Raw genomic sequence first — 15,556 nt, 5'->3', positions numbered from 1 at the left:
ATCAGGCAGCTCCAGTCCCCTCTGCAGTCCTGTCTAGCACAGCTCACTTTCTTCAAACCTTCTAAACTCATCAAAGGCACAAGAAACTTGTGACATTGGTCACCTTTAAGAGGACTGCCGGATAGTTGAGGGACTGGGGCGAGAAGAGACTTTTTATTTTTAATACCTCTTTAGTTTTGAAGCATGTGAAGGCATTACTGATCCCACAAATAAAAAAGTAATAAAACAAATCAAGAGTTCTGCTCACTCCCTGAGCTAAATCTCAGAAATAATCACATGTGTTTGATACTTGGACATTTTTAATGTACTAACTCTTATGATCCATATGAGTCCCAGGCAATAAGCTCCATTTTATTCTTTATTATACTTATTTATTTTTGAGACAGAGTCTCTCACTCTGTCACCTGGGCTAGAGTGTCATGGCATCATGAAAGCTCACAGCAACCACAAACTCCTGGGCTCAAGGGATCCTCCTGCCTCAGCCTCCCGAGTAGCTGGGACTACAGGCATGCGCCACTATGCCCGGCTAATTTTTCTATTTTTAGTAGAGACGGCGGTCTCACTCTTGCTCAGGCTGGTCTTGAACTCCTGACCTTGAGCGATCCTCCCACCTTGGCCTTCCAGAGTGCTAGGATTGCAGGTGTGAACCACCACGCCCAGCCTAATAAGCTCCATTTTCTAGGTCTGGATACTAGTCCAGAGAGGGGAAATTTCTTGCCTGGGCTCACACAGTGACTCTATACTGATATATTTGGGCTAACATGCAGGTGCTCTGATTCCCAGTGCCTGGCTGATACCATTGCCGCATCCACATAAACTCATAATTTCTGCCAGATTGTCCTTGAATCAGCGTGAGACGATGTGTTCATATTTGCCCTTAAATAGACATTTTCAAACTTTAACCTAAAGAAGAGGCAGGAAGACCAGTCCCATCTCAGCTGCGTAGGTGGCAACCTCCTCTGCCTCGCCCACCCCCTAAAAGAGCCTCCTCTCTCCTCTAGAAGCCACAGACCACTCAGCCACTTGGTGCCCACCCTCCCAGGGCTCCGTGCTGGCGCCTTAGCCTGGCACAGACATTCTAAAGAGACAACTTGGCAGCTGCAAGTGCATTCGTCTAGGGGGTCACTATTTCGGGGCCTGAGGGGTTTCTTTTTAGCCTTTGCAGCTGGTGTCTCTGAAATGGAGAAGTCTGTCCTTCACCCAGTACGGGCAGTGCGCAGACCTTGTGCCCCCAGAAGTCTGCGTTGCAAAGCAGGAACTGTGCTCAGCAAGAAGCCCTGGAATGGGGATGGGGGGAAGGCAGTGGGGTGGGGGTGGAGAAGCAGATGCATGCTGTGTGCTGATCAAAGCAGTGTTCCCGCTTCAAAATAGGTCCCCTCCCATCTGCTGTCATGGCAATGCAAATAAACACCTCACCCTGTCAGTTCTTCTTTTGTAGCAGCAACCACCCAAGAACTCTGGGTCCTAAGGTGGAAAAGTCCTTGGGAGGTCACCAGATCCCCTGTCTGCCACCTGGTAAGTCTTGCCCAAACCAGCTCCAAGTACTCTGGAAGGTCCTCTTGAGCAAGGGCTCTGCTTGTCTCTTCCAATGTCTTCCCAAGATGCCTCGCGCATGCCCTTAGCGCACCACTCGCTTGTTAATCGGTTCCTGTTTCAGCGACCCTCCAGCCCTGTCACCTAGGAGCCATGCTCATTCAAGTCATGAGCTCATCCTGATGAAACATTGAAGCCAGTGGCAATGACTGAGGTCAGGCCGGAGCCAGGAGGGTGGCCTCGGTGGCCTCAGCAAAGCCCGGCCGTATCTGTCTCTCTGTTCCTCCACAACGCTGTCATCCCGCTTGAGACAACTGTGTCCTCCTCAACGGAAGGTAGTTGCCACCCACTTGTCCCCACCCAAACAGGATACCAGAGGCAGAAGGCAGATAAAAAGCCAGGCTCAAAGAAACTTGTTAGAGAGCAAAAGGAGGGAACTTTTTACTTCAGGGCTATGTATATCCCTAGGTATGTATAACTGACTCCAAAGGCCACCTCCTCTTGGAAACCTTCTAGATAAAGCAAGTGCTGGGAATATCACAGGCACTGAACCCCAAATGCCAGGTTTCCCTGCTTCATCCTCCACTTACCTGTTTCCTCTCCCGAAATATCTCCCACCCCTAATACACTTCCCAGTGGAAAGAAGGCATTGGAGAACAAGGGAAGCTTATGGGTGGCTGCCACTTGCTGATAGCTTCGGAAGGAAGTCCTCCTTTGGCTCCCTGACAAGTGCAAAACCTCTCTCTGAGAACTAAAGAGGCCCCGCGCTCGAGCCAAAAGGCAGGGCCCGAGAAGTCCAGCAAGCGCCCAGTGGAGGGAGACAGAGAGGACATCTCCAGCTTTCACATCTCGGCCATTGGCTCTGCTGCCCAGGGGCCTGACCAGCTGCTCCCTGAAGACGACTGAGAAGCTCAGTCTCACTGTATGCCGTTTGTGATCCTCACGCCATGCGCTTACCTGCGTTCTTCCTCACCTGCAGCAACGGCAAGCACTGCAAAGGAAACAGAGACGAAGTCAAGGCATTGCAGAGACACAACATCCAAACTAGAAGAGAACTTAAAGTCAGCAAGTTCCATCTATCCATTTTACAGCAGGACACATTGAGGCCCACAGAAAAGGAAAATGAAGAAAGAATCAAAGTGGAGCCCCGAATCCCAGGCTCCTGACTGCCCACTCCATACAACTGTACTTTCTCCTACCCCATGGGCTGCTTCCTCTGGTTCACTTCACTCTCTCTGAATGGAGAGTGCTCCCAAGTCAGGGGATTGGAGACAGTCTGCCACAGCTCACAGTACTGTTCCAAGGCCTGACAATAAAGATTGTCAAAGCATAGGTCAGCATTTTCTTGGCACATACCCTGGTATAGCATCAACCAGGCTGGAAGCAAGGTGTGTTGGTGGAAAGAGCAGTATTTAGAATTGGAGAGCCCAAGTTCAGATCTACCTTCCCCTACTTACTGATTATGTGGCATTAGACATCACTCATAACCTCTTGAGGCTTAGTTTCTGCATCCATGAGACTAGGAGAGTAAAAAGCATGACCTCACAGGCTTCGTGAGAAATTAATGTACATGAAAGCACTTTTTAAAAATGATTAAGCACTTTATAAATTCATTCATTCAACAAACATTTATAGAATACCAATGCCCTACAGAGGACAATGCTAGATGCTAAGGATCTAGTATTGATCTAGACAGAGAAGTCCTCATGGAACCGAACTCCTAGTGGGAAGGGACAAGCAATAAATAAGTAAACAAAGAAATAAGGAAATTTTGGGCATCGCCAAGAACCAAGGAGAAAGTTTAAAGGGTGAGATAGAGAGTGATCAGGCAAGGGGAATAAGGAGGTGGCCAGAGGGGGTCTCACTGAGGAGGTGAACTTTGAGCAGAGACTTGAATGACAAGAAAGTGTCAGCAATGTGCAAAACATTCCAGACAAAGGCTAAAGAGAGGAGCAAGGGCCAAATTACGTAGGGCTTCGAAGGCCGGGGTGAAGATTTTGGCTTTGATTGCAATTACAGTAGGCAGCCATTGCAGGGTGTAGAGCAGGAGAAGGACAGGATCTGATTTCCACTTTCAAAAAGTCACTCTGGCTGTTGGGTGGCGAGCGGACTACAGGGCCAGAGTGGAAGTGGGGAGGCTTTTAGAGCAGTTCAGGCAAACGACGTCAGTAGCTTGGCCTAAAATGGTAGTGGGAGAAACATTCAATCAATACTTAAGAAGGAAAGAGAAAAAGGAAGGAAGGAAGGAAATACAGGGACCTCTTAGAGGTAGCAGGGCCTTTTTGCCTGTTCTTCTGCCTTTGTGCAGCCAATCTCAAAACCAACTGAAAGGTTGTCAGAAAAGGAGTTGCCATAGTATGTGTCTAATCTCTTATCCTCTGCACGATAACTGCCATGCCAGGTGCAGACACTTGATCACAATGCTTCCTAATCCTAGGAGATTTGTCTCAGCCTTAGATCACCCTAAAATGACTAGAGGTCAGATGCCCCCTTATAGACCACAATCAGCCACAGTAGACAGGAGGGATGGGGGCTGGATCCTTTAGTGTTCATTGGCAAGGCTCTTGAGGGATGTTAGTGTGAAGGAGATGGAAAGTTCTAGAATTTGATAGATGTGACCAGAAGTGAAAGACCAATAGAGAAGGACAGATATGAAAGTCCCATACAAAGTTACAAAGTAGAATGATGATTAAGCAAGTCAGTATAATTCTCAGTGGTGAACAAAAAGGGAGGAGAAAAGAAAAAGAAGAGAAGGCAGGCCCCTGTGATATCCTAAATGTGACTGTTCTGGAAAATTAGGAGGAAGGAACAGAGTCGTATTAGATCTCCTACTCCCCTGCCTTACTAGCCCAACCCAGCATAGGGATAACAGAATTAAAGATAGTTCAAGACATAATTAGGCCTTAAATTTACACAGAAATTTACAGGTTACAAATGAGCAACCTTCTTTAACCGTCATGATCATTCTGCATGAGGAAAATAAGGTTAAGAGAAGTGAAATGACTTACCCAAGGTCACACAGGTAGTAAATGTCAAAACCAAGTCTATGCTTGAGGTCTATAGGCTCCTAATTTTATGGCATCCTACTCTTTTCTCTCTGGGGTCCAGGATAGTATGGATTGGGCTAGGACCATGAGTCCCACTCTGCTTTCGACCTTGATCCTGATGCAATTTTAGTAACTCAAAGACTTTCAGGAAAAGATGATGTATGAACTTTTGCATGAGAGAGTTCTGCTACAGAGTGAAGGCCCTTTCTGTTTGCTGGTTGTAGAACATGTCCCTCTCACTTGAGGGTTCTGAACCTAGGGGCCAGGAGTCCAGCAGCTACAAAAGACAGTTACTCTAAAGAAAGACCAGGATTAGCAGTGACAATTTTCCTATCTAGTGGGTCATTCATTCACATATTCATTCATTTATTCATCCATTCACTAGGTGCCTCCTCAGGGATAGGCCCTGCACTAGGTATTCAGGGATTCAGGTGAATCAGACATGTGCCCTGCTTCAAGGAGTTCACAGCTGGCCGGGCACGGTGGCTCAGGCCTGTGATCCTAGCACTCTTGGGGTCAGAGATGGGAGGATTGCTTGAGCTCATGAGTTTCAGACCAGCCTGAGCGAGACCCTGTCTCTACTAAAAATAGAAAAAAAAAAATAGCCAAGCAACTAAAAATACAAAAATTAGCCAGGCATGGTAGCACGTGCCTATAGTTTCAGATACTGGGGAGGTTGAGGCAGGAGGATTGCTTGAGCCCAGGAGTTTGAGGTTGCTGTGAGCTAGGCTGACGCAACGGCACTCTAGCCCAGGCAACAGAGTGAGACTCTGTCTCAAAAAATAGGAATTCACAGCTAAGTGGGGGAGTCGGTCACACACACAAATCCTCACAATTCACGTAAGTACTTATTAATAAGTACTACTGGAAAGCTTGACGCCTTGTGGAGCTGAGCAAAGGGAGTAATTCACTGCTGGGGTTAGGGCTACATTGTCGCGAGGACCTTCATGAAGAAGGTAGCATTTGGAATGGGTCTTGAAGGCTGAGTAGTTGTTCATCAGGCAGACAAGGGGCAAAGAACCCGGGCATAGGTAAGGACGAGGAGGTGTCAAAGTGTGTGGTTTGGGGAAGTAACTGTGTGTAGCCCAGACGTAGAGCACTCCCTCCAGACAGAGAGAGAAATGAGTCTGAAGCAGCAGGTAGGGGCCTGATCATGAAGGACTTGCAGGTCATCTTAAGGAGCTGGAACTTTATCCAGAGCCCAATGGGAAGCCATTGAAGGGGCCTAAACAGGGGGGTAACACAGTCAGATTCATGTGTCAGAATGTTTATCTGCTGAGTGAAGGATGGATTGAGAATGAGGGGCTCGGCAAAACGAGGGACAGGGAGACGACAGTGAGGATAAGGTTCTGGATTGGGCGGTGGCCTTTGGGATGGTGAAGAGAGGACCAATATAAAGACTGTTCACACGGTAGAACCAAAGGCACTACCATGGGGGCCTGTGAGGAGGAGAGGAGAGGAGTCAAGGATGACTTGAAGGTTTCTGGCCTGCCAACTGGGTGCACGAGGGTGCTGTTGACTGAATTCAGGAATGGAGGGAAACGTGGTTTGGGGTCTATGAGAGGGAAATCTTCCTCCTGTAGTGAATTTTACCTTGGAACTGTTGAGTTCAAGGGGTCTGTGAAGCAGATGCGGTCAGTGTCGTGGGAGATAGAGTGGCCAGAAAGATCAGGAGTTTTTGTGAGAAGAAGGGAAACATGGCAAAAGAGTAAAAAAGACAAAGCCAGAGATGAAAGGGGGATAGAAGCGGAAGATGGTGGCTGGGTGAGAGGCAGAGAGGGCTAAGAGGGGGAGCTTGGACACAAGCTGAGAGGCTTTTGACAGGCTCTGTCCAAAGCCAGGCGCCCTCGGCCGTGAGTGGCTGGGACGGAGCTCACTCGCCTCAGCGTCCTGTCTGCTCAGTCCGTGGGCTCTAGGCCCAGCCCTTACTATCTGAGGGAGGCCTAGAGAGGCTTTTTGTCCGTTCCTTGCTGGGTTTCTCTGTTCCACCCATCCCCCATCTGCCCCCCAAACCCCCCTAACCCCTGGCCGGCCCCGTGCCATAGAGCCAGGCCTAGGGCCACAGTCATGGGAGCACGTTCTTCACATTCCAGCCTCCCCAGCCCTCTCGGCTGGGCCACACAGAGCCCTATTCACAGCCTGGCCCGCCCTCCCTCACAGTGGGCTCTCACTGCCCCCAGGCCCAGCCTGTGTTTCGCCAGCACAGACTACGGCCGCTGTGGGAAGCAGGCTCTCCTGACCCCTCTGGAGCTGACTCCCCTGTCTCTCAGGGTCTCTCGGCTGGGAGGTGGCTGCCATGGGCTTGGCCACTTGTGCGAACATGAGTGTGCACGTGTGATCTATGCACCCAGCAACCTTTCTCTAGGCTCGGCCTAGAATAGGGGCTGTGTTGGGCCGAGCTGCCACTGGACACAGGGGTCAATAGGACACAGGCTGGGTCATTAGAGGAGCTCACAGTCCAGCGTGGAGACAGCTGGGCAGATGGGGCACTGTGTGTGGGCTAAGGCTGGATTGAGCCTGCCACCAGGTCTTAAAATGGAGCGTTGGTGTCATAGTGCTACTTTTAAACCCCATGCAATGGCCTGGGGACATGTGCTTATGTTCAGGGTGTGATGTCTGCTGGGAGTAGGGGGATGCAGTCCTGGAGAATGCCAATATGTCCCCTGGAAAGAGCAGAGGAGACCTGGTTTAAGAAGGATGGACAGACCATATCCCTGGGCTTGACCTTCACCTTTGACCAGTTCTTTCCTGGGCCTCAGACTTGTTGCCTATAATGATAGGTGGGTCCCTGACAATTCTTATCCTTCTATACAAGGGAGAGGGTAAGGGACAATGCCAGCTGAGAAAGCGTAGTAGAAGAAATGACTTCCAGAAGGCTTTTGTATGTAGAGCTCAGAGTCTGGGACAGCCTCCTGAGAAATCCTTCAAGGGCCCGTCTCCCCTCTGTCTGCTCACTGGGGGTTCTCGCCGTCCCATAGCAGCCTCGAGTGTGTGGGCCTCTCGGAAACCTGACTCTCCATTCCTGACCACTGTGGGCCCAGACCGACTCATCCACCTCCAAAAAGGGTGCTCGGCCTGTAGCCTCAGGAATACTGATGGTTTTGGAAGTCACCTCCCTGACAGAAATTCCTGCTGCCCTGGGCTCTTTTCCCCTTAATTTCTTCCTGCCAGTTCTGACAGGGTCTTTTTCCCTCCTGCCCCGCCCGACTCCCTGACCTGGCCTGCAGGGCCGCTCCAGGCCCGGCTCCTTTGGGCCGCTAACCCCCCCCCCCAGCCTTTTCCAGCCTCCACAGCAGGCCAAGAGCAGGGCCACGGAGGAGAGTGAGCAGCAGCTGCAAGCCCCAGGGGTTCTCGGGACAATCTCAGGAATGTCATGTCCCAAAGACTTGACTTTCCCACCAGCCAACAGGGAGCCTCCTTCCGGCTCAGAGCTTGGGAGTCTTTCCGGGAGAGAGGCCGTGGAAGCCTGAGTGTAGGAAGGGCTGGAGCGGAGAGATACAGTGGTTCCCGTGTGGGATGGAGCCTCTTTTCTAGACTCTGAGCTAGTCTGACCAGGGGTGGTAGTAGGGGTGGGGACAGGAGGAATGGGGGAAATGTCCAAAAGATACACTTCCTCAGCCTTAGGGTAATAACATCAGCGTTTTCTACTGCCCTTTTACTTCCACAAGAAATCCCCAATTCTAGGCTTCCCTCAGCCAGGGAATGAAGGAAATGGCAGGTAAAAATTTTCTTCATTTTATAGATGAAAAACTGAGGGCCCAAACCATGGGCCCAGAGTCACCTAGAACAGCCAATCAACTGTCTTCACATGGAACTCACATTTACTGAGCACCCACTGTGTGGCAGACATTTTCACATGTGCCATCACTGTCATCAGTTGGCAGGCAGGGAATGTTCTCCCCATGTTATAGATAAGGAAACTGAGGCTCAGAGAGGAGAAGAGGCAGACCCTGGGCTAGTGGATGGGTGTCCTGTTTCCAGCTACCATATTCTATCATCCTACCACATTCTTCTCTCCAGCTCCCAGAGGGCGACCAAGCCCGAGTAGCAGGAAGGCCAGGGAAAGTCAGCCCACACCCGTTTCCAGGGCCTCAACCCCCATTCCCCAAGTGCAGGACTTCCTTTCCCCTGCCCCTCGGCAGCCCTAGCCTCAGAACTGCAGATTGACCTGCAATCCAAGGTCACGGGCAGCAGCAGCAGCTCAGGGACTGGCCAGATGGATGGGGTCGAGGAGCTCCACTCCCCCATCCCGCGTGAAACCTCTGACCCCAAATCCCAGCGCAGGCCGCCTGAGCTGCTGCTCCTTGTTATTGCTATGAGTGACTTGGAAATGCAGGAAGGACCCTGGCTCCCAGAAATTCCCAGGCTTCCAGCTGTTCTCAGGCTCTAGGGGCTGCTGGGAGGACCAATTATTTTTTTCATTTGGCCTGGAAGTTCAGAGAAATATATGTGAAATATAATGAGAGTATCAGAGCTTGAAAGACTCTCAGAGATAAACCAATCCAACTCCCCTCATTTTACAGGTGGAGAAACTGAGGCACAGATTATATAAATATAGTGGACTTCGAAACTGGATTACCTGGGTTAAAAATCCCAAGTTCATCACTTAATAGCTGTGTGACCTTGGATAAATTCCCAAACCTTTCTGTGTTTCAGTAATATGAAGATGATGAGAATAACAGCTTGTCCACCACGTAGTATGTGCTCTGTAAATATTAACTAGTATTAGTTCTTTCTCTAATCTTTGGGGAAAAAAGCAAACCTGGCATTGCTAATCTGCAGCCTTTCCAGCTTACTTCTGCCTCCACAGCCTCCACTGTAGCCACAGGAGGCCCGCCCTCCACCCCCAGCACTGCCATGTGTATGCCTTTTGGCATCAAAGAGGCTGAAGGCAAAGTAAGAATCTGTATCTGAAGAGACGCGGGTCACAGTCAAAGCCTTGCCTCCTACTCCTCATCTCGCCTTCCCAATGCCCATCGCATCTCTCCCACTCCCCATCTCAGATGACTCTTGAGCAAATGGCACCTGTTGTGCTGAGACGAGGAAAGGGTCAGCAGTTTCAGATCAGGCAAATTTGGAAGGGGCGTCCCCGTCCCCATTCCCAGGCTGGCCCCAAGATTGTTCCAGGCTTTGCTGTTTAGACGAATTAATTGGACCCCAGTGTGGCTATGCCTCTGCCTTAAGGACCAGTTGGGATTTAGATAGACTCAAATTGGTGACTGATCAGTGTCATATCCTGAAATGTTCCAGACTGAGTCAATCATGCCCGCCAACAGGGCACTCGGGTTGTGAGTGGGGAAAACTCATTTTATGCCCAGTAGACAGTTCCATTAGGTAGGGACCTGTGGTTATTTTGCTCACCGTTATCTATCTGCTCCAGGCCACAGTGTCTGGCACATGGTAGGCCCTGAATAAATATCACTTGGCTGAATGAGTGAGGGAATGAATTCCTTAAGGCTATCCCCAGCCTGAGCAAGCCCCTCCCCTGCATTTCATTCAGGATAACAACAAATAAGCATCTCAACCGGTTTCGCCATCGCTACTCCATTTGATCCTCACTACAGCCTCGTGAAGTGCAATCATGATTATCCCCAGTGAACAAGTAATGCAAATGGTTCCTGCTGACTTACCTTGTGCCGCTTTTGTAAGGGCTCTATACATATTAACCCATTTAAGCCTCAGAACAAGGCTACAAAGCGGGCACTACTATTATCTACATTTTATGGAGCAAGACACTAAGGCTCAGAAAGTGGAGCAACTTTCTAGAGCTCACACAGCTAGCAAATTGTGGCTCAGATAGGCGGAGGGCCTGACTCCCTGTCTTCTCACTCTAGATATTTTGGTCTTTTCAGTGCATCACAAGCACCAAGTTCGAACTCGCGCACACAAGTTTCAAAGTCTCTTGTTCTGCCCCCTCCTCCCATCACCGTCCACACCCAAGCCCTCCACTGAGGGCGAGTCCCCTGGCTCTGTGCCTCTTCCTCCTCCTGTCTCCAGCCCTGCTCTTCCTTGAGGAAGCCCCTGCTCTGTCCTTCTGTAGGACGTCCCTTCAGATTCTGATGCGAGGGGGTGGCTGCCACATGGGCTTTCTGTACGGCATTCTGTTGGCAACTGCATTAAGTCTTGTCCACTCATGAGAGGGGACTTGCCCAAGCCCACTCAGCCTAGATGTGGCAGAGGTGGGCATGACATCCAAGGCAATCTGACTGTGTCCACAGTGCTGTCTGCCACAGCAAGCTGCCTTCTATTCGGAACTGGATCGCCCAGAAACCGACTCACAACTCTCTTTAACTCCATCTGCACTAATAACCTTACCACGACCTATTCTTTTGCCTCAGTCCATGCACCTGTGCCTCACAGATACAGGGCTCATGTCCAGTATTTAGGCGACGTTCAATTAGCCACGTAGGGACAGCCCACAGACAGTGCGGGCTTTTTACACATGTCCCAAGCTAGTATACCACTCAGCTGGCGCACTACTTGCCTGGGCTGTGGAACTCTGCAGAGAGGGCCCTGGGGGTGAAACCTCCCTCAGTGGGGTGTAGGGCCTTGTCCACCGGCAGACACACACGCTCACATCAGACTGGGTTAAGGGACCTTCAGCAATGTCCCAAGATGAAACAGACTACCAGCAGAGGTAGTGAGCTCCACATCATTGGAGGTATACAACAGTGTCTGGCTATTCCTTTGGTGAGACGTGATAGAGGGGACTCCTACATGGAATGTGGAGATGGCATCCAACCCCAAGAGTTTGTATGCACTCATGTGCCCTCCTGCGTGTGTACGCGCACGTGAGCCTGCGCAAGGGATGCGCGAGCTCACGCCCACAGGCACAGGTGCCCAGGCAACCAGGCACGAGAGCAGTCACGTAGGAGTCCCAGTATACTTGGGGACGAGCATCCATGGGAGAGGGTGCTTGAGGGCGTGTGCCTGGGTGAACGCGGGAGGGCCCTTGTGTGCACACGCACTCACACGCGTGCCCTGATATGTGAGCACCACAAGCGGGGAAGCCGCGGGTGCCACGTTGGACCTTCTCTGATACTGTGTGATCATCCACCTATGCTATAAGAGGAGGGAACTGAGGCACAGGAGAGAGCATTGACCCTCTCAAAGTCACCCAGAGGCCACGGCTGAGATGGCGCTCCAGCCAGATTCTCGACCTGGCCAGGCCAGTGCCCTCTAGGACCTGATATGCCCACCTGAAATGAAGAGGGTGACATGAGAGAGGATTCATGATCTGAGCACTCATGCTAGGTGCTGAAAGGGAGCAAAGGGACACATCAAAGAAATGGTTGTGCGTGTGTGTGCGTGAGAGAGACAGAGACCGGGGGAGGGCGCATCAGACACGTATGGGACTATTTCTGTTGGGCTCATCTCACACCCAAACGTCTTGTCTCTTGGCTGCCCCTAACTCCAGAGCAGCTCAAAGCAATCTTGAGCCCTGGCCTGGCCTCTTGCCACCTTCCCAGTATCCTGGGGGCACAGGGGGGGTGAGGGGGCGGAGGCAGTTGTGGCATAAGAGCAGACAAGACCTGAGCCCCTAACCCTGGAGTTTCCAGATACAGAATAAGCCTTGCTTTTTGCTTTGGTGCCCCCATTATACAGTTTAGAAATCTGCTTCCAACAAGTCGTGTGTATTGACCACCTACTCCATGCTACATCTCTGTGAGGCAGGCACCGATGAGTGCCATTTTGCAGACGAGGAAACTGAGGCAAGGACAGGCCCCAAGATTGCTTTGAGCTGCTCTGGAGTTACAGGCAGCCAAGGGACAAGATGATCCGAGAGGGTCCTTTTAGCTATAGCAGGCTCTGCCACGGCCATGCCCCTTCCCTCAGTCACCTCCCCCACAGCTTGCGATTACTCACCGGGGCCGGGCTCAGAGAGGGAGGGTGGCTCAGAGCCGCCCATGCCCTTGACTGGGCTTCCAAGCCCAGAGAGCCTGCCTTCCCAGCTGGGGCCTCAAAGCAGCAGTATTGGAAAAGGGAGCATGAAGTCCAAGCCTGTGCATGGGTCTGGCAGGCTGCCTCTTAGCCCCAAGATCTGGTCGTGTGTTGATTTGCACATGCCAAGGACACATGCAACCAGAGACCCGTGTATGCGCATGTGTATGCACATGTGCCTTTGCAGTATGTGCACGCCTCTGTACATCTAGAGAATTTTGTAGATGTGCCTGGATCTGTGTGTCTCTGGGCATGCCCACACGCTTGCATGTGGGAGGGTATGCATGTGTGTGCACGTGTGCCTACTTCTGCATATGAATGCATGCATGTGTGTGAGTCCATGTGCTTGTATATGCACGTGGCCTGTGTGTGCATGTGCATTTGTGCATGTTTGTGCCTAGGTATAGGTGTGTCTGTCTCTATGTGTGTATACACACTTGAGTGGCATGCCGGTGCATACATGTGCATAGCTGAGTGTGCACAAATTCATGTGTATGTGCTGCGTCGGCGGACATGCACAGAGTGAGTGTGTGCATGTGTGTGAGTATCTGGGACCTGGGATAGAGATCCCCGACCTTCTCTTGGAGCTCTCCTACCCTGACAATTTCTAAGAGGCTGACGTGGGTTGGGGCACGTTTGCTGGATGTCTGAGAACTTGGGGTAATGAGAGAAAAGGGATTTAACTGCATGCCAAGCACCCAGGATGGTTAGCCAGGATAGCGGACAGTGGTGCCTCTCAGTCATCAAACCTTAAAGACACTTTAGTTCTCCCCTCCAGGTCGTCATCATCTGCTCCCCACCAGTCCTCACTGCCACTGCAGCCACCACCTACTTCCTGGCCTCCGCGTCTCCTCCTGGGCTCTTCCACACCAACCCACCTGCTGCCGCTGGAGAGCTTTCCCTAAAACAGTCCAACTAATTATATTCCTCCTTTACTGAAATCAGCCTCCACCCCCAAAACAGTAGTCCCCAGACTTTGGGATTTCATGGATGAGGAAAACAATTTTGAAATAAATGAACAGGGGAACAGTCAGCATGTTACAAAGTTTTTTTGTTTTGCTGAGGACAGACATTTTCAAAAATTCTCATTCCTATTTTGTAGAAGAAAGATCATTTGAACCCTCACCCCCACAGGAAGGACACAACAATCTCTAAATAAAGAATAGTCCTTTGAACTGAATTAATTTAACTTCATGAAAACTGCACGACATCCCTACTTTTGTCTCATTGTACCGCAGAAGGGTGAAAAATTTCGTTCTGGGGCCCCACTAGGTGAGGACCGTGAGCCCACAGGTCAATTCCAAACCCTGTGGGGGGCAGCCCCTGCTTCCTTCTCTAGCTCCTCTCCCCTCGAACCCTGCTCTTGAGCCATATCATGACACAAGCCCTTCCCGACCTCCAAACTCTTGCTCACAAAGTTCCCTCTGCCAGGCATGCCTGCAAAGCCCTTCCCCCCTTTTTGGACTGACAAACTCTTCTCTTCCTTCAGCCTCAGGCTCAGCCCAAATGTGACCTTCTGTGAAACCTTTCCAAGTCCCTCCCAGTGGAATGGATCTTTCCTTCCCAAAGGTCCCAGCATTCCTTTCACCCCATCTTACAGTGGTTTGAAAGTCTTCCTACCGGGCTGGACTGTGGGAAACCACATAGTGTCAAGAAGGGCCCGGACGTAGGAGCTCCGATCTCATCTCCATCAGTCATATCTGAGTGACCTTGAAAATATTTCTTAAGAGTTCACAGTGTCCTTTCTTATCAACAAGCAGGAAAACAATGGATTGCAGTGATCACCCCCACAGGAATGAATTAAAAGTGCCTAGGTCTGGTACACAGTGGATACTAAACGCATATCATTTCCCTGGTTCTTGAGAGCAGAAATCATGCTTTACACAACCCTGTGCTCATGTGTCCCCCACGGCCAAGATATAGTAGGCGCTCAACAAATATTTACTGACCAACTATGTAGCACATTGTCTAGTAGCTGTTTGATAAATATTTGTCACTTTTGTTATCTCCTCTTTGAGGACAGAGCCATGTCCGTTTTTGTCTGTGTAGCTCCCATGGTGCCTAGCACAGAGTAAATGCTTGATATATGTCTGTCTATGGAAACTAATAATAATAATAATAATAATAATGCCCCATGCCAGGCATCGCACTAGGAACTTTATACACATTACCTCTTGTATTTGCGAATGTTTGATATGGGAACAATAACACCAACCTCATCACCCTATAAGGTCGGCACTACTGTTGTCCTCATTTTAAAGCTGAGGAAACTGAGGCTCAGACAGGTTAAGTATCTCGTCCTTGTGGCAACGCCCGGGAAGCAACAGAGTCAGTTTTATGAAAAAGAGCCAGCTAGCCTACTTGTTTTCATGGGAAAGTAGCAGAAGGTCACAGAGCCGGTTAAGTGACAACGCGAAACTTGAACTCAAGCCTTTCTAGCTCCAAGAGCCGTGGGAGCCTCAGAGGTCCCCAGCTGCCTCCACCCCCCTGAGCAGCGGGCTGGGCTGGGGCTGGGCAGCCGCTTACCTTCGCCTTCCTGAAGCAAGCCCAGAATATGTCCAGCAGAGGCATGGTAGCGCGTGGGGAGCTGCCGGGGCCGGGCGGCTCTGCTGGGCACAGGCCTCTCCCTCTCCGGGGACTAGGCTAGAGGGGACCCGGGGCTCAGCAAGAGCCAGCCCTGGCCCTGCGCTCCATCAGCCGGCCGGAGCGGAGAGGCGAGAGCAGGGCCGGCCTGAGCTCAGCTGCCTCGACTGCAGGCGCCTCCCGCCTCCCGGAGGGCTGCCTCGGGAGGGAAGAGGGGAGGGAGGGAAAGAGGCCGGCGAAGGAGGAGGGACCAGGAGGCGGGCCACTGATTCAAACTCGGCACCGTTAACCAGTTGGCTGGGGCTGGACAGCGATGCCAATTGAAATTCCCTGAACATTACAGTTCCCCGGCTCCTGGTGTCCGGCCCGCCTGCCAGCTCACCCACCAGCCCCGCCACCTGCGAGCCGGCATGCCCGCCCGCCTGCCGGCCGCCCCCACTGCCGCCCCGCGC

The 15,556-nt window shown here is 51.2% G+C and overlaps 1 protein-coding gene across 1 annotated transcript in view; it reads right to left on the bottom strand.

Annotated features, from left to right (window-relative positions):
- STARD8 (StAR related lipid transfer domain containing 8) overlaps positions 1-15,272 on the bottom strand; it is a 73,283-nt gene extending 58,011 nt beyond the window's left edge. The window contains exons 1-2 of the mRNA XM_012736264.2: positions 15,048-15,272; positions 2,491-2,524 (exon numbers count right to left, since the gene is read on the bottom strand). Of these exons, the coding sequence (XP_012591718.2) occupies positions 2,491-2,524; positions 15,048-15,092 (79 nt within the window). The 5' untranslated portion in view covers positions 15,093-15,272. The remainder of the gene's footprint in view (positions 1-2,490; positions 2,525-15,047) is intronic.
- Positions 15,273-15,556: the final 284 nt, after the last annotated feature.

This window comes from Microcebus murinus, chromosome X, assembly GCF_040939455.1.
Source record: "Microcebus murinus isolate Inina chromosome X, M.murinus_Inina_mat1.0, whole genome shotgun sequence".
Lineage (NCBI taxonomy): Eukaryota > Metazoa > Chordata > Mammalia > Primates > Cheirogaleidae > Microcebus > Microcebus murinus.
This window is presented reverse-complemented; position numbering and strand designations above follow the sequence as displayed.